The sequence below is a fragment of the Sebastes umbrosus genome, chromosome 17 (genome assembly GCF_015220745.1).
Source record: "Sebastes umbrosus isolate fSebUmb1 chromosome 17, fSebUmb1.pri, whole genome shotgun sequence".
NCBI classification, from domain to species: domain Eukaryota; kingdom Metazoa; phylum Chordata; class Actinopteri; order Perciformes; family Sebastidae; genus Sebastes; species Sebastes umbrosus.
Window position 1 is genome coordinate 11,721,258 of NC_051285.1, and position 18,674 is coordinate 11,739,931.

General features: G+C 42.0%; 1 protein-coding gene across 1 annotated transcript; it reads left to right on the top strand.

Moving 5' to 3' along the window:
* The first annotated feature begins 38 nt into the window (after positions 1-38).
* On the top strand, positions 39-18,614 carry LOC119475630 (RING finger protein 145-like). Its single transcript, XM_037748499.1, has 12 exons — positions 39-506; positions 4,999-5,250; positions 8,031-8,139; positions 9,606-9,697; positions 10,233-10,468; positions 10,628-10,803; positions 10,975-11,115; positions 11,223-11,405; positions 11,719-11,866; positions 12,726-12,848; positions 13,003-13,236; positions 14,076-18,614. The coding sequence occupies exons 2-12, from the start codon at positions 5,067-5,069 to the stop codon at positions 14,730-14,732; spliced, it is 2,283 nt and encodes a 760-aa protein (XP_037604427.1). The 5' UTR covers positions 39-506; positions 4,999-5,066; the 3' UTR covers positions 14,733-18,614.
* The last annotated feature ends 60 nt before the right edge of the window (positions 18,615-18,674 follow it).

The following is an 18,674-nucleotide window of genomic DNA, read 5'->3' on the forward strand; positions in this document are numbered from 1 at the left end:
AAAACATATCAGATATAAAAATACAAGGAGATGAAGAAAACTGCTAAAACTGAATATAGTGCAGGGTAACAACTGTGATACACCGCTATTAAAAAAAGTGCAGAATAGACTGTTAAAAATTAGTATAGTGCAGGGTAACTCCAGTAGCATAGTCTATGAAAGTACACTGTATGCATTAGTATCTGTCCTGCAGACCGTCCTCCATTGTCCCCGTCCTCCTTTGTTTTAAAAAAAAAAAAAAAAACTGTAGGGGCCAAACTAGCTTTACTTTCCTTTTCCAGTCTTGGTATAACAAGACTGTATTGCGCATGCGCAGTCAGTCCTCCTCGGTACTCTGGTAATGGCTGCTAGGTGAGATGAGCGGATCGGCCTCATCCTTTGAGCGTGAGGCGCTTGCAACAAGAGGACCGTTAACTCGGGCGGTGCCGAGTTAAAAAAATGGTCGATATCCGACCCGAAAAGCATCCCAAAAAAGTTGTACATATTGCGAACGTCGTCCTTCAAATGTAAGTTTTTCTTATTAGCCTTGGCTCGGCGCCATAGCTAGCTAGCTCTCAGGATGTAACGTTACCAGGCTGCTAGCTAAGCTAAGCTAGTTAGGACTTAGGGGGGGGAAACAGTTCCTCCTACAAGATATCTGCTTTTATGAGACTGTGTGTGTGGACGCTGGTGTCTAAAGTGGTAGCTTAAAACCAAGCTAAGGGTATGTTTGTATTCCCCTTGTTGTGTTGAAGTGAGCTCGGTTGTTGACAGTAGCTAGCTAACTCAAGGACTATTGAAGGAGGCTGGGTCTACGCGTCATATCTTTGGGGAGGTGACGCATGCGCAGTAAACATTTGCCGAAATTGAGCCAATCACAACACACGACGCATGCGCAATACCCACTAATCAAGACCCGTGTCCGAGCCTTCTTCCATAGGCCTTGAGTGAACTACGTTTGCTTGAATTGTTGGCACTGTGCCTGCTGCTCGATGCAGCTTCATCATCTCTAAACAGCACGTACACTGTTATAGCTATGCTATACCAACTTCACACATCACAGCTTTACTTTGTCAGTCCTATAATATACTGCAAAAGCAGCCTAGTTAGCAAAGTGTTGCAGCCTTTCTGCGGCGTAGCTAGGAGATTTTCTTTCTTCCGTCAAGACGGAGGGGTTACTAGAGTTCATGTTACCACAGTCGATGCAGCACTCACTCATCTATAACGATGTTTCAATAAAGCGAGCAATTACATAAATATACTCATTTAGACTGCAACCACACCATGCCCTGTAGCTGTGAATGGATTAGGCTACGACAGATATAAATACAGTGACGTTATATAAGCTCGGATCTCTCTCTGGCCAGTGATAGTCGTGGTGAATTCATTGTTATGTAAGTCATCAGGGTCCCTGTCCCGGGATGCAGGGATATTAATGGATGGAAACTCTGCTATTGGCAACTTTTTAAAGTATTCCCTGGCAGCATTACGTGATTGGAAACTTGTCTTTTGAGTGCCACATCAGATGCTTGAGGTGAAATGATCAACACATTTCCGACAAAAACTGCAGGAGCTCTTCTGTGCATGGGGAGTCAGATTTCCTTCACTGTTGGCATTAAGAAAAAAAAGAGCACTTTATGCTACTGTGAATAGACTAGGGCTGGTATGATACACCTATATCCCGATTTGATATGATCACGATACTTGGGTGCCGATTCGATATGTACTGCAATTTTTAAGTATTGCGATTCAATATTGCAGGAATATTAATGGATGGAAACTCTGCTATTGGCAACTTTTAAAGTAATCCCTGGCAGCATAAAGTGATTGGAAACTTGTCTTTTGAGTGCCACATCAGATGCTTGAGTTGGAATGATGGTGAACACATTTCCGACAAAAGCTGCAGGAGCTCTTCTGTTTGGAGTCAGATTTCCTTCACTGTTAGCATTAAGAAAAAAGGGCCCTTTCTGCTGCTGTGAATAGACTAAGGCTGGTACGATACACCTATCTCCCGATTTGATACTCTCACGATACTTGGGTGCCGATTCGATATGTATGGCGATTCAATATTATGATTTATTGCGATTTTTGGTCAACTTTTTTAACACTAGACCATGGGAAAAAGTTGAATCATACACTTCTTGGGACTTTTAATTTGAAAAATATCTGAATTAATACAGTAAAAATACTTGATTTTCACCATGTATGTAGTCTGAGATGTCGAATGGCGGCTGGCTTGACCGTACGTTACATGCATGTATAAATGGTATAAATGGTATAGATAGATAGATAGATAGATAGATAGATAGATAGATGGTACAAAGAATAGTGCAAAAACAAATGTCAAACGCAAGTACTAACATAAAAGTTAAAAACTATGCCCTTTTAAACACAGGCATACAAGTGTGCAAAATGAATGTAATACAACCTTTCATGATGTACATACTGAGACAATGTATACAGTGCGATGACAGAAATATTAGCCATTAGAGACTTTTCCATACCGCGGTATGTACCCCTTTAATATCTCTGATTGTATTAAGCCTTTGCGGCAGGGTAACGTTGCAAATCAATGAGCAGGACAGTTTTATGGCAATATTGGATTTACAAGTTCTTGTTTTTTCATCAATATGATAGCATTTTTTTTTAGATATTTGATTCACAGGCATCCCCATCTGTTTTGTAAATAAATGTTTTCTCACTTAAATTTCCTAAAATGTACTTATATATTAATATTGTGAAATAAAATCCCACTTACTGTAACCCACATTGCCTACCACGAGACCGTGTTGTAAAAAAGAAAGTAAATATACTACTAAATATATGCTGTAAATATAAACAGAACGGTGTGTGAAAAACTGAGAAAGCATACTTTATATGTGAATAAGCAGATTTTGCAAGTGTACCTAATTTATCAAGCCTGACATGGAGTCGCACCTGCATAAAAACACCTGAAAGCGTTCCTACATAGTTTATTCCACAGTTACTTGTCTTTGGGCAGTGCTCATAAGTTTTCTGCAGTTGGTTAGTGTGTGGAAGCAAACAGAAAGGCCTTTGCATGTACTTAAGTGTGGATTGATTATTGACTGATAGATTTGACTATGTAAATCATAGTTGTCGGTGAAGCAGTTCGACACGTAGCCATTTCTCGTGCTATCAAGCCTTTGTGTACTGTACTCTAGATAATCTTACTTTTGGAACTGGTACAACGTTGCTGTATCCCTGTGGAATATGTAAGGGATAATGTAGAGCTAGCCGGTCATCGTTGTGAGTATGGAATTTTGGATGCAACCATTGAGTATGTAGTGAATAGTATGTGATTTCGGAGGCAGCATAGCTATTTTCCCTGGGTTGTGTTTCCTGCATTCCTGAGTGAACAGCAGAGAGGAACATGACACACATAAGTGAGGGGAGGAAGACAGTCAAAAAACAAACTGAGTTGTATCTGGCAGTGTTTAGTTTTGTTGACTACCCCACCTGACACATGCACCCACACAACACACAAAAACATTGGGAAAGCAGTTTGCACTTTTTGAATTTGATACTGTGGTAATCATTTTAACAGTGTACAGCGTAATTTCAGCACCAACTCGTAATACGAAGTCCAAAATAAACAGTGACATATCCGACGTGAGTGGATTGTTTTCAGCAGTTTATGTGAGAAAATGCGTCTACCCCAGTTTTATCAACATTACCTTAAAGCTGAAGTAGGCGAGATTGGAGCAAATATGATTAAAAAAAGTTATTTTTATAAAACGGTCGCTTTATCGTGACAGTAGTACATGAAACAGGTAACCTGAAAAAAGTCATGTGCCTCTGTGTCCTCCGGTGCTCCTAACGGCATCTGCAAGATTTCACAGACTGGAGGAAAACCAGCAGTAAGAGCTGACCTGAGATCTGCTGTCCAGCTGCCGTCTATGAGAGCTCTCAATCACTCGTGAACTCCAACCAAACGGTCAAACTAGGCAGCGCTGATCACATATGGATCAATATTATGTTACGTTAATGCCTATTTATAGATGCCTATTTTCAGAATCATCTTGTAGTGCACAGTTTAGCTGTAAAATGAGAAAGTTTGTGACGCCGCCGCCATTGTGAAATCTGGTGAAAGAATGCCAAGTACCGGTCACATGACCGGAGCACAGCCAATAGGAACACGCTCTCAAAGAAATTACCTGTGATTGGTCAAAGTCTTCCGTCATGGGCTTTAAAGCCTGAAAACAGAGCCATGATGAGGTGCAGAAGTCCAGTTATCTCTCAGAACAATTGAATTACAATATGCTGAAAGGTTATAATGGAATTTTTGCCCAATGATGCCAAAAATATTGTGCCTACTGCCACCTTAAGGGTCTAACTGTCGCCATTACATCACTTCTTGAAACATATTTGTGAATGCCATTAACAGTTCATCAATACTTGTGTTTCTTCTTATACTAGTGTTTGTATAAAGATGTTTCTCAAAAGTATTTTTTAGTTTTCTTTTAATAATATTAACGGTAGGATTATTAGTTTTAAAGCCTCCATTGCAAGTAAAACAGGCTGTATAGTTTTGCTCTCTTATACTGCACACATGTATCCCTAACTTCAATGAATGTTTAAAAAAGTGCCATTTGTATACGTTTTAGTATTGTTTTTCAGTCATTCTGCAAGTAGATTTATATACAAAAAATATCAGTAGGCCCAGTAAATGTTTTACATAATAATTGTTATAAGGGTGTGAATTTAACACCACCCACCTGCCAGATGCTGGAAAACGTTGGCTGTTGCTGGGGTGTGTGTCTTTACTGCCACTCTGCCAGCCACAATAAAATTTTACGATAAAGAAAAAAAATACATTTGGGTCATAGAATAGTTAGCAGTTAGTGTGTTTTACATGCACTGTTGCCTGTGGATGAAAAAGCCCCAGTCTTCCTCCTTTGCTGCTGGTTGGCTTTTATCTTTTTGCTCAATAACTTCTTCCTATCTCCCCTGCATCCTGTTAAACGTCTTTTTGTGCATTGTCCCTTTTTTTCTCCGCAGTGCACCCACTGTTAACACCCCTTCTTAGTGGTCAGTTCTGCCTGCCGATCAGAGGTTAAGCTGCGGCCATGGCAGTGAAGGACCGTGTAGAGGCGGTGCTCAATGTGGGTCTGCGTGTTCCCAGCATCATGCTGCTGGATGTCCTGTACCGCTGGGACGTCAGCTCCTTCTTCCAGAAGATCCAGCGCTCCAGCCTCTCCAACAACCCCCTGTTCCAGTACAAGTACCTGGCACTCTACCTGCACTACGTAGGTCAGTGTTGGTGTCTCTCACACACACACACACACACACACATACACACATACAGCCTGATCCAGTACAAATACTAGGGCTGGTCCGATTCACCTATCTCCTAATTTGATACTCTTACTTTGGATCAATCGATAACTTTACGATAACGTTTCCTGTCCATGACAGAGTTAGCATGCAGCTTTAGCCACGATGTCTAGCTTTGCTTTTCCTGGGAATGTGTGAAACCCAAAGTGTTTCCATACTTTACTGTATGTGTAGCGTTTACCACTCTGGATTGTAAGGGTGAAGGTCGTATCCACGTGGAACCTCTGCACTACATAGAATTTTACACATTTGATAATGTAACGTGTAAAGAGCTGTAGCCGTTGGCCTGTCAGTGTTATTATGACCTGTTTTGTGTGGAGTATTTGACTGGGCTATCAGCTAAAGTGGCTCCTGTTCTACTGGCTTTATCAGTCGGTTAAGAGCCAACCGTCCCGATGTTACCTCTCTTGGTTGGATTTGCATGTTTTTTTTTCCTTTTTTTTCCAATCAACAAAGTCAACCCTCTGTACCCAACTCAGTCAGTTTCAGAATGCACACACATGGTGGTAGGCAGTAAGCCATGAGGCTCTGCTTTGTTGTGATTTCAGGACAGTCAGGGGGGATTGTTTGGCGCGACGACAAGTTGAGTGTGACCAAAACTATCTGATTTATCCATTGGAAAAATAAAAAAAAGATGAATGCCGCCTGAAACCAGTTTTCCTCCTCCAGCTGTGCGGTTTTTGCCCCGGCAATGGCATTCTGGCTGTGTGAGTCAGCTGTGCCAGTCAGAATTAGTGTCAGACCAGTGTCAAGTGTGTAGGTAGCGCTGTCAAACAGAAGGAAAAGATTTAGTTGGAGCAAGAAAACAGAAAAATAACTAAGAAAAAGGCTTTCTGAGGGTGCCAACTTTCATCAACACTGAACTGTTTTCCAATTTTTCTCAGTGTTTGGTTGGCCAATTCCCCATGCACTGAAGTTTATCGTCACCTGCCAGTGAAAAGCTTCACAAGAAGAGAACAAAGCAAGAGGAGTTAATACCCGTATACCTAGTAATAATAATAATAATCAAGTCTGTATCTCTTAGCAGTATAACTAAGCTAAAACACGTGGAAATTTTTCCTCGTGGACCGTCTGCTTTCCGGCTGGATACCTGAGGCTGATGCTGCATGCATATTGAAATCATGACGGGAAAAGGAAAGTAATTTTCTCTGAATGAAAAACTAATGCACACGGAGAAGGTGCCCACGTCCAGTGGATTGGTCACGTAATGCACCCAAAGTGAAACTTTTTCTGATCCTCAACCGGTTCTGCGGCACACATGCAGACCGGCGCCCGTCTCCCTCCATGTCGCTACCGGGTGAGCGAGGAGCCCGAGCAAATGGCCGCTGTTCATCTGCATGCATGCTCACACTGCAGAGCCGGCCAAAAACTACAATGCCCCACCCTCGGTGAGGGAAAAGGCACAAGAAGCGAGCCAGTAAATAGCTAAGTTGTCCGTTTCATTACTTGTATTCATGTAATAAATATACAAATGCCAATTAGATGGTGATCTGCATGAGAAATTATGCACAACAGCAAAGATTCGGTTATAAAAATAATCCGCTTATAATGATCAATTTGACCCGGACAGATGTGATCACTATAAGCGGTTTCCACTGTAGTGGAAGTCCAATTTTTGGTTCACCACAACAATTCTCCGTTGTGTCAAAGTTCATTCATCCACCAAAATTGTACAGAAATCCATAACTGATTGACATATTCGGCGGACAGTCGGACAGACAAGCTGGCAAAAACATAACCTCAGTGATGAAGGTAGTGAAGTGATGAACACATTCCCCAAGTGCGGCGAAATGTGACTTTAAAAACGCTCTTCCAAGCTGTGTCCCTGGATTGAACTTTTAACTGGACGGTTGCCAGTTTTGTGATAAGTAATAGGTTTACAAGTGTAGTGTAGTGTTAGTCTTTCTCAGCTGCTGTTAATCATGTGATCCAAGTAATTTGGTGTAGGTGTAGGGCAACAACTTCCTTTAGAGATGGACTTCCATCCCAGATCACACCACATGGAATAAAACCTTGAGCCAGATTGCCACAGAGCCAATCATGAAGACATAAAACAAGAACCCAGCAATACAGAGAGCCAGTCAAGTCAGGTGTATTTCCAGTGACACAGAAGCACTGAAAGACAGTAACAGTGATGTGACGGTGAAGATGACTCAGCAAAGTCCGATGGTGATTTGACCTAGCTAAAAGAAAACAGACAAGCACAGTGTTGAGTTGTCTCTGTGTGTTTTTATATGTCTGTGTTGTCAGACTTTGCTGCAGTTGGTTAATGAGCCAATAGGCTTGGTATGTGCTGATGAGCGCTGTGGGTGGACAGACAGAATAAAAGGGGGAGAGAGGCAGTAAAACCAAAGTAACTGTTGCTATGCACTGAGGAGTTTTTTTGGGCAGGTTTTAGGAAGTAGACTGTTGTGCGATAAGCCTATTGGCAGCAGTGACTGTTTGATTGACTGTCAAAAATAGCTCCCTGCAATTACATAAGAAACTTCTGTCACACATACATATTACGCAAATCACATTTGGGTTGAAAACACAGTATTGTCCTCAAACAGGATGCAACAGAGATTCTTTTATAATGCATGTATTGTCACTTTTTACTTTATGCTGTTTTTGTTGATTGTCTCTTACCGGTTGTGTGTGTGTGTGCGTGTGTCTGTTTGTGTGTGTGTGTGCATGTTTTGTCTATGGTTTGACAGGTTACATCCTGAGCTTGGTGCTCCTGACTCTGCCTCGTCAGCACCTGGTTAAACTCTACCTGTATGTCCTTACGGCCCTGTTGCTGTTTGCTGGTCACCAAGTCTCAAGGTACACACAAACACACACACTTATTCTTGATTTATACTCCTAAGGCTGTGCGCCTATACGTACTGTGCGGGCATCTCTTGCGCATGCCAGGCATATATAGTACTGCAGCACATTGCGTGTAGCATGTCATTTCTTTTTGATTTGGACCTGCAGTTTTCAAATAATTTGTCAGGCGGTCTTTGATTTATTTGATAGGTGTGATTCAATAGTTTCATAAAAGTTTGGCCCAGCACAACAAAGAAAAGAGAGAACCAAATGAGGAGATGGTATGTGTCTGATGTCCAATCAAACTTTTGCGGCATCTGCGGTAGGGATGTCACAAGAACTTTGGTACCAAGTCGATGCCAAAATTCTGAAAACATGACAGTATTCATTTTTCTACAGTACAGTAGGTACCATCAGGGCTCTGGATGAACGGCTTCCCGGCATCCTGGGGACGATGAAAAATGTGTTTTGGATGCAGTTAACCCACTGTCGACGCACCCAGGGGACGCACTCCCCTGATAATGCTACATTGCAAACAACAAATCTGTGTTGAAATCGGCAGGAGGAGAGCGAGTTAACGTTACCCGTTAGCTCTGTGCAGGACTGTGCTGCCTACCGGCTGCCTTCAGCTAACGTTAACTAGCTCTCGTCCTACCGATTTCAACACGGGAGGTGCCATTAATTTACATTATGATTTATGATGTTCAAGATCTATTCAGTAAACATGAGTATTGGGCGAAGGTAACTTCTAACATTATCATGGTGTGTTCAAATGTAATATTGTAAAATTTTTAGTTTTTGAAGTTGAATAAATCCAGTTGTTTGAAGGAGATGTTTTCACAGTAATATAAAATAGATAATATAGAGGGAATTATCGAATTTCACCGTCATTAGTATCGACTACTAAATTTCTGGTATCGTGATATCCCTAGTTTGCGGTGCCTGGAGCATAGGCACATTTTTCAGGAGGTACGCGGCTTGTCTCTGCGGCTCTCTGCGAGCTCCGCAAACTATCTCTGCAGCTCTGCAGAAGCTCTGCGCATGCTTTTCCGCAGAAGTATAGATTAGGCATTACATCCACTAGTAGACATGATAAGATGCAGCTAGTTCTGTTGTTCTGGTGAATGCCTACGATGTTTGTGATGGCACCTGGTGCCCATATCATTTCCAAATCTGATGTATACTTGTGAAATTTCAAGTATGGGTGTTTATGTTCTGTCAGATATACAACATTCATTTATGCCATACTGTCAGTTATAATGGCTTGTTGTCATTGTTAGACTTGCAAGGGCACCATAGCCTTTAGTGAGCATTCACTGTACGGTATAATGTACTGTATCTATCAAAAGGTAGTATGAGTTTTCCTTGTGGTAGTCGAGATGAATGTCTAGAAATCTTAGTGTTGAGTTGTAGGTCAGTGGTTTATAATAAGTCACAATAGATCTCCCTTTGTGTTAAGGATTTTGACCTCTCTTTGTCAGGGATTATGTCCGCAGTGAACTGGACTCTGGCCATGAAGGACCTGTCTACCTGGAACCTCTCTCCATGAACAGATTCACCACTGCACTCATAGGTATAATATTACACATGAATGTGTGAAGGCATTTGTACAGTATAAATGACGAGCCATGGATGCATCGTGCACAAACCCCAAACATAGGCAGGTGGATGTAGTTCAGCAGCTCCTTTCTGAGCTCACAAGATACTTTCTCCTACACTCCTCTATTTCAATTTGATATATTAAAAAGCTTCTCTTTAAGGTCACCTGGCCACTCTTGGCATAAAACTTAGTGATCACCAGCTTCTACCCTTACTGTGAAAGCTGGGTCCCTGTTGAAATGGAAAATGTTACGAGCTCCTATGTTCCTGGGTCCATAGGAGCTGGTTTCATCTTACTGGAGAGTAGATATGGAGTCTCCTGTGCTATAAATAGACCATACAGAGTGCTGATTTCACTGCACAGTGAAAGCCTGAGAAAGCAAAAATAACATAGTTACAGAGATAAAGATATACTGCTGCAGACAGAAGGGGAGATTAAAGCTACTCAATTTTTGGTTTGTGTGTACGTGCACTTTCTATTAGGTTCATCTCCTTTCATCTTCTTTCAGGTCAGCTGGTGGTGTGTACACTATGCTCCTGTGTGATGCAGACCAAGAGGATCTGGCTTTTCTCTGCTCACCTCCTCCCTCTGGTGGCCAGACTGTGTCTGATCCCGCTGGAGACCATCGTCTTCATCAATAAGTTCTCCATGATCTTTACAGGCCTGGAGGTCATTTACTTCCTGGCTTCTAACTTGTTGGTACCATACAACCTGGCCAAGACTGCCTACAGGGAGCTGGCTCAGGTAATTAACTAGTTATGCGGCCAAAGGTTGCACGATTTCTCAGCTTTTATTACAGCGATCACTGAGATTTCCTCACATGTAATATTAATGTTATTCTGTCCCAATTACCCCCATCTCTCCTCTTCTCTGTCTCTGTATCTGTCTCCCTCTGTCTTCCAGGTGGTGGAAGTGTACGGGCTGCTAGCTTTGGGTATGTCTCTATGGAACCAGCTCGTCCTTCCAGTTCTCTTCATGTGTTTCTGGCTACTGCTGTTCGCTTTGCAGATCTACTCCTACTTCAGCACCAGAGACCAGCCTACCTCAAGGGAGAGGCTCCTTTTCCTCTTTCTTACCAGGTAGGACCATAGCACTGGTCAGACTGTGTGGGGCGTCATAGATTATACATCAGAGTGTGTTTTGTATATTAGCAGGTTATGGTAGAGTTCCTAGGAATATAGAATTTTGTTTTTGTTTTTATTTACCCTGTCTTGTAACTATTCTTTTCTCTCTTCCCTCCATGTCCTCAGTATTGCAGAATGTTGTAGTACACCGTACTCTTTGCTGGGTCTGGTTTTCACCGTCTCCTTCATCGCTTTGGGAGTTCTCACACTCTGCAAATTCTACTTGCAAGGTTACAGAGCCTTTATGAATGACAACACCATGCACAGGTCAGTCAGTGCATATGTTTGTGTATGTTGGTTTGTCCAAGGTCTCTTCTGGTATGTAGCTATACTTTTAATCACTTTGCTTGTTTATTTCCTGTCCGTCTGTGCAGGGGGATGACGGAAGGCATCACCCTGCTGATCCTCGCTGTCCAGACTGGCCTCATCGAGCTTCAAGTCATCCACCGAGCCTTCCTGCTCTCCATCATCCTCTTCATTGTTGTTGCTTCCATCCTGCAGTCCATGCTGGAGATAGCTGACCCCATAGTTCTGGCCCTGGGAGCATCAAGAGACAAGTAAAATACATTTACCATTCATTTTATTTATATTTTATTTTAGTTTTATTTATTTTTTTCTTCACCAATGTTTAATCCTCAATCTTAAACAAATGGAATTCAACATGTCTTTAAAAAATGGATTTCTGCTGAGAAAAATTACATCTCTGTGTTTTGGCAACACAGTTAAAAGTCAAAACTAGTTGACATTTGTTTATTATTACTCCAAAAGGCAGGCGATGCTTTGGAAAATGAGGAAAGTACCCTGACTGAATGTATGACAGCAAAATGCTCATGTTGGTACGGATGAAGCTGATCATCTGTCTGTCCATAGGAGTTTGTGGAAGCACTTCAGAGCAGTGTCTCTGTGTCTGTTCCTGCTGATCTTTCCAGCCTACATGGCCTATATGATCTGTCAGTTTTTCCACATGGACTTCTGGCTACTCATCATCATCTCCTCCTCCATCCTCACATCGCTGCAGGTAACACACAAGCTGTTACACACAGAAGAAACACATTCTATTAAATGTACTAACACAAATTAAGCATTTAATTTGTCTGAACTTATAGAAATCCTGTCTAACACTGATATTTTACCCACTGTCCCCAATGACGCTTAAGCATGTACTTTGTGATTAACCCTAAGAGACCCACATAGACCCATTTTTGATGGAAGTACATGATGACCATTCCCATGCTCACTTATGTCTCATAAGTTGTTGCAGCAATTTTTGGGTTGATACCATTTGTTACATAGATTTTGTGCTAAATTTCTAATTTTTTTTCCACTCAAGAATTGATAAAAATGATCAATTATCCCTCCAAAATACCACATTAAGACACCAAGACCTTGAGGAATACCATAGAAAACACCATGCTGTGATTTGGTATCAAAAACGATTTGACATTTTGAGATTTCTGCAAGAATTGCATTTTTTGGCGATTGGATGGCGAGCACTTCTGTTGTGGAAACTGCTCAGAAACCCCCTTATTGTCAATCTAACTAGGAAATCCATCCATCCTCTGAATGTCCTATGTCTCTAGTTTTTGGCTGTAAAGTTTCATGAGGCTGTGATTATCCTAGAGGTCACCACAGGTCATTTTATACAGTGAGGACAAGTTTCAAAAAATGGTCTCACTGTATGAAATGGCTACTATCGGAACTAATGTCATCACACATCAATATAATTGGGCTCATTGGATCCACAAGAGTCTCAGCTTTACAGTGACCACTAGTTTTATATGATACCAGTATCTTCACTCTAGCTCTAAAACTGAGCCTGCTTTTAATTTTGAATTGAATTACATCAAAATGCTGAGATTCTCCTCCGTCACTCCCAGGTCCTCGGCACTCTGCTAATCTACATTCTCTTCATGGTGGAGGAGTTTCGAAAGGCTCCAGTAGAGAACATGGATGAAGTTATCTACATTGTCAACGGGACGTACAGATTACTGGAGTTCCTGGTGAATGTCACACGTGCACACAGTATACAGTAACGTGAGGGAGCACAAACAAGAAGGCATTATGTGACAAAGGCAGTGGCATTGCTGACATACAATATTGCTTCTGTGGCATTCACATATCTCCACCTCACTTCCTGATTTCCTCCCCTGCCAGGTTGCGGTGTGCGTGGTGTGCTACGGCGTGTCGGAGACGGTATTTGGGGAGTGGAGCGTGATGGGCAGCACTATCATCCTGGTCCACTCGTATTATAACGTCTGGCTCAGAGCCCAGCTGGGCTGGCAGAGCTTCCTGCTCAGAAGAGATGCTGTAAACAAGATCAAAAGCCTCCCCACGGCCAGCAACACACAGCTGGAACAGTACAACGACATCTGTGCTATCTGCTACCAGGTATGAACTGAGAGCACATGGCCAAGAATTAAAGCAGCAGTTGGTAGAAATGGAGCAAATATGATAAAAAATAGTTATTTTTATAAAATGACAGTAGTGTATGAGACAGGAAATCTGAAAAAAAATCATGTGCCTCTGTGTCCTCTGATGCTCCTAATGGCATCTGCAAGATTTCACAGACCGGAAGAAAACAACCAATCAGAGCTCATCTGGTGTCTGCCGACTCTGAGCAGCTGTCAATCACTTGCTAACTCCGATCAAACGGTCAAACTAAGAAGAAAAGTTTGTGACCTGGCAGCCATGTTGAGATCAGTTGAGGAAATACCAAGCACTGCCCACCAGCCAGAGCAAACTTTCACATTTTACAGCTAAACAGCACACTACAAGATGTTTCTGAAAACATTTGAGGAGAGAAATAGGCATCACAGTAACAGAATATTGATTCATATTTGATCAGCGCTGCCTAGTTTGACTGTTTGATCGGAGTTTGCGAGTGATTTACAGCTGCCTCCCTTGAATGAACAGCCAATAGGAACGCTCTCTCTCTGAAATGACCTGTGATTGGCCAAAGTTTCCCGTCATGGGCTAGATTTTTTAAAGCCTGAAATCAGAGCCATGAGGAGGTGCAGAAGTCTAGTTTTCTCTCAGAACACTTGAATTACAATATGCTGAAAGGTTATTATGGAATTTCTGCCCAATGATCCCAAAAATATTCCGCCCACTGCAGGTTTAAGTTCAGGCTTCAAGTTAATGCTCGGCTCATGTGCAGTTTGATTTGATACATGTTAACATCGAGCAAAGTGGTTTTGAAACTAACTTTTTGTGCTCATTCCTTCCAGGACATGAACAGTGCTGTGATCACTCCATGCAGTCATTTCTTCCACGCTGGCTGTCTAAAGAAATGGCTTTATGTCCAGGAGACATGCCCCCTCTGTCACTCGCAACTCAAGAGCCAATCACCAACCACCAACCAAGACGCCCCGGCAGCCAATCAGAGCCCTGCAGGGCAGGAAGTAGCCGCGGCGGATAAGAAGCAGAAAGATGACACTCCTCCAGATGATGTGAAGGAGGAGGAGGGAACAGGAGAGCAGGAAGGGGTTAATGGACCTGCCATGTCAGCTGGAGAAACCCCCTCCTCCTCTGGTGTTTCTTCTAGTCCCCAGCACCTGGCTAAGACTCCATCATCATCATCATCATCTTCTTCTTCTTCCCCACTTGTGACTGAATCTCAGAATCAGTCCCTCACAGATCATCCTTCTTCGTCTTCCTCCTCCTCCTCTGACACATTGGACATGCCCCCCTCTCCTCCATCTCTCTCCTCCTCCCTACAGCCACTGGCCCAGGCAGAGATGGCCCCTGCTGAGCCCGAGCCCACCCCTCAGCTAAACCCAGGCTTCCTATTGGACAGCCAGGAGTCCTCTACTGGTCCGTCATCACAGCTTGACCAGCACACCTCCCCTTCTGAGGAACAGTCGCCTCGTCCTTGCAGCCTCTGAGCCCCCTCCATCGTAACACACACGACATACGTGCATGCACATATAAACACACAATCTAAATACTCCCATCTGCCAATATTCTGCCTATATTCTACTTGTCCAGCGGTTGGCTATCCCATCATGTCAGAAATTCAACTCTGAACCTCTCTATATGAATTTTGAGTAAAGAAAATGCAAAACAATCTCTCAGATGATCGAAACAGTTCATCTAAATGTGTTTTACATGACGAGTTCATGCCAGCAATGATTTCATTTTCCATTCAACACAAAAAGGGGAAAGCAGTAATCTCATCTCAAAAAAAACAATTGGTACATCATGTCCACGAAATGTGAAGCCCTGAATGAAACTGAAGTACCGCATCACTCCTAGCTTTTGACATTTATATTCGACCTGGGATGACATTTCTAAAAAATCATGCTTATGCCCTTCTCATTTCATGTGATGGTTGCTCCCATCACGCCTTTTTGTTTGTGCAGCTTCACTCTCGTCGCTGTACACGTCACAGTATTTGGGTTTTCTCCGTAGTCCTGTATGTGCCAAGATCTAACGAGGAATGGGTGCGAGGTTCAGAGAGCGATCTTAAACCGTGACAAAGTCGTGACATTTCATAAAGTCTACAGATCCATCGGTTTTGATAAAGATTTTTGGTTTCCACCGTTGGACGACAGTAGCTACGTGTATTAACAGAAGACTGAATGTTGTTTCTTGAGGCCATCACGGGACCTGAAGCCTGGTGCTACGCAGAGGATACATAGTGTGGTCTATTTTAAGTGTTAACAGTGTGAACAAATCAAAGGGTTCACATGGGAGATCTAATTCATTTCATCGTGTCAAGCTTTCTCCGTTTTACTGCTTCAACATTTGAATCAAACTTGTTTGGCTGGTCCCAGCAAAAACAGTTCTACTCCTCATCGCCAAACTTTTGTATTACTGCTAAATGAGATGTTATTTTTAAAATAATTTTTACATTATTGGACAGTGCAGACGGACTGAAAACAAGGGAGAGAAACACAGAGGAGGGAGTTTGTGTTTTCAGCATTGTGAGAATGTGAAGGGTAAATTAGCCCACAGAGCCGGCGAGGAGCTCAAACTTCATTCAAGGTACTCAATCCGTGCTCATCTTCCCGAGCTCAGCTGACTTACAAACGCATCCAACCGGTCCCATTTAACCATTAACCCCAGTTTGCAATGGAGCCAGCGCTTGTTGAGACTCTTTCATGGCAGGAGCCGATCACCTCGCTCCATCCAGCTCCTTTATAAACCAATCACATTTTCTAAAGACCCTCATTATCCTCCTGCTGCTCAGTCACTCCATGTAATGTTACTACCAGCAAATTGAACCGTTTGATAGGAAAGCTTGTTTTTTTTCTCCACATGCTAGCACTCTCTCTCTGTCGGCTTAGCAAATGAGGCCAGACGGGGAGAAGTGTGTGTAAGAGTGTTTATTGAAAGACTTGAGAATGCCGAGTCCTGATGCACGCTTATATGTAGAGCTTGCACGCTGCCACTGTTACCATAGCATTTATTTGTTTGTCTCCAATGTGCTCTAACCTTGCTACCAATTTTTTTTTTCTGACATTTTTTCTTTTCTTTTTTTTTGGGATGGGGGTGGGCGGGGTTGCATTTGCACTAATGTCATTTATACTAGCAACGCTCCAAAGCTGTTCTGTGGCTGTCAGCAACCAAATACCCTCTGATGTGTTTGTGTACGAGGAAACAGCCCACTCTATCTGTGTGTAATGTATATAAATGTTGCTCTGTATGGCATCTAAAGTATATTAAACCAGAGGAGTGTCGATATATAAATACGATCAGGGGCTCGGTTTCTCCAAAGCTTCCCGGTGGTTTGGTGTTCTTTGTCACTTTACATGCCTGTGAACAAAGACATTGGCTGAGAAGCTTGCGGGGAAACCAGCCCTCTGATCTTGCGAGACCAGCCAGTGTTACTGCGCCTCCGGTCTGTATGAAGCGCCCTCGAGCTGGTGTGATCACTCCGGTGCCCTCTACTGTTAGGAGTGGGATCAGCACGGCGCGGACGGACAGGGGGCGCATTAGTTAACCCTCAACAGTATTACTTACTACCACTATAACTAAAGGTCTTATTACTATGAATGACTTTATTGTTGATATTGGAAAGCGTTGGCCGCAGGGCTGAGAATGAATACATAATCAATGTAGGATCAAACCGGGCCAACGCTCTTTAACTGTGTTTATTTTCTTTTTTAAGAGATGAAATGTAGAGTTTGATGTATTTTGCACATGTTCCTCTGAAAGGTGAACATAAGGACTTTCTGTATTCATTCTCATTTTTATTATCAGCTCCATTCCTTCGACTTTGATGTAAAGCAAAGCACTTGAAATGGTTACAAAGATTTAAACGGCCTCACACACACGGTTGAATTTTCATTGTGGAGCATTTGAACTGTGTCGAGCAGAGCGATCACCTGCAAATGCTCCACAAGGTGAGAGTCATCATTGGCAACTGTATGTGAACCTGCAGTGCAGTATCAAGTGATGAATAAGTGGCAGAGGAGCCTGTGAGCTGTTGATTCCACATGTATTTGCTTAGTTTATACTCCATGTTGGAGAAATTGCAGTTGTTGCGGTCACTCTCCAAGCTACATATGAACTGTGACATATCTTTTCATACTGTCTGGGACAGTTTAGCATCAAATATCTTCAATTTAAGCTCAATATATATTTAATATCTGACTAGATAACCATAGAAAGCTTGTGGAAGTTACATTTTGCACAGCTTTTCAATCTTTAAATGCATTTTTTTTGCATTGCAGTGCATCTCTGGTATTTCAGCTGTCGGATTGACTTCATGTAAAATGCATCAATGACTGTTTAGACAAGTTGTCTGTGAGCTATTGTGCCAAGCAAATGCATGAACTCTTAAATTCTGCTCCACATATTGAGCAACATTAATTTAATTTACGCAGCAGCTCCTCCTGTCAGCTGTGAGTTAGCGTGTTAAGATTGTAAAATGGTACATTTGCCATCAATCCATGTCAGTTAACACAAGGGCTATCAAAGTTAACGCATTAGTAATGTGTTAACTAATGCTTGAGTTTGCCATTTTACGATTTGAGCATATTTTTATGCTAAATGCAGTACCTGTGAGGGTTTCTGGACAGTATTTGTCGTTTTGTGTTATATGATTTCAAATATTTCATAAATTTGCATAAAGCAGCATATTTTGCAGCATATTTGCCCACTTGATAAGAGTAGTAAATACTTGACAAATCTCCCTTTAAGGTACATTTTGAACAGATACAAAATGTGATTAATTTGCGATTAACTATTTTAATGGATTGACAGCCCTAGTTAACACATAAGTAATATTAAATTACTGCTCTTGATTGACTTGCTGGTAGAATAACACTATAAAAACAAGCCAAAGTAACCAGGATTAATTATGAACACCTATAGTTGAAATCAATCCCTCATCTGAAATCCAGATGTTTCTTTGACAATACTTTGCAAAATCATTACTGTATAACACTGAACATGTAAGCAAATATTCTGATGGAATAGATAGCTGCCACAGAGCACTCTGAACACATATTTCTTTTCTGAATGCATTTTTAATGAGCATTTTAGAAAAGAACTGCACTGCTGTCCAATGCTATTGCCTCTGACTAACAGATGTTCATGTTCAGGGCAGTTCTGACCGACACGCCCCGACAGAGATTTGTTAATTTTTGTGTCTTCTTCTGTCTCATAAGTTTTTCCACACACACACATTTAGGACCTGCTCTGTAAGACTCTGAATGCCAGTCGTATTCTGTTAAAAAGCTCCACGGTTGGTTTTGGACTTGCCTTGGTTATTTTACAAAAATTGAATGTCAGAAATAAAATGAACCATCCACTCTGGACTCGGCCTTTTTTTATTATTTGGATTTACAGTAGCCAATAGTATGTTATTGTATGTACAT

Excerpts from the sequence above, each read along its gene's own strand:
- LOC119475630 (XM_037748499.1), top strand. The coding sequence starts at position 5,067 with ATGGCAGTGAAGGACCGTGTAGAGGCGGTGCTCAATGTGGGTCTGCGT. Across the intron at positions 10,469-10,627 it reads CCTACAGGGAGCTGGCTCAG|GTGGTGGAAGTGTACGGGCT; the intron begins GTAATTAACTAG and ends TCTGTCTTCCAG. Across the intron at positions 11,406-11,718 it reads CTGGGAGCATCAAGAGACAA|GAGTTTGTGGAAGCACTTCA; the intron begins GTAAAATACATT and ends GTCTGTCCATAG.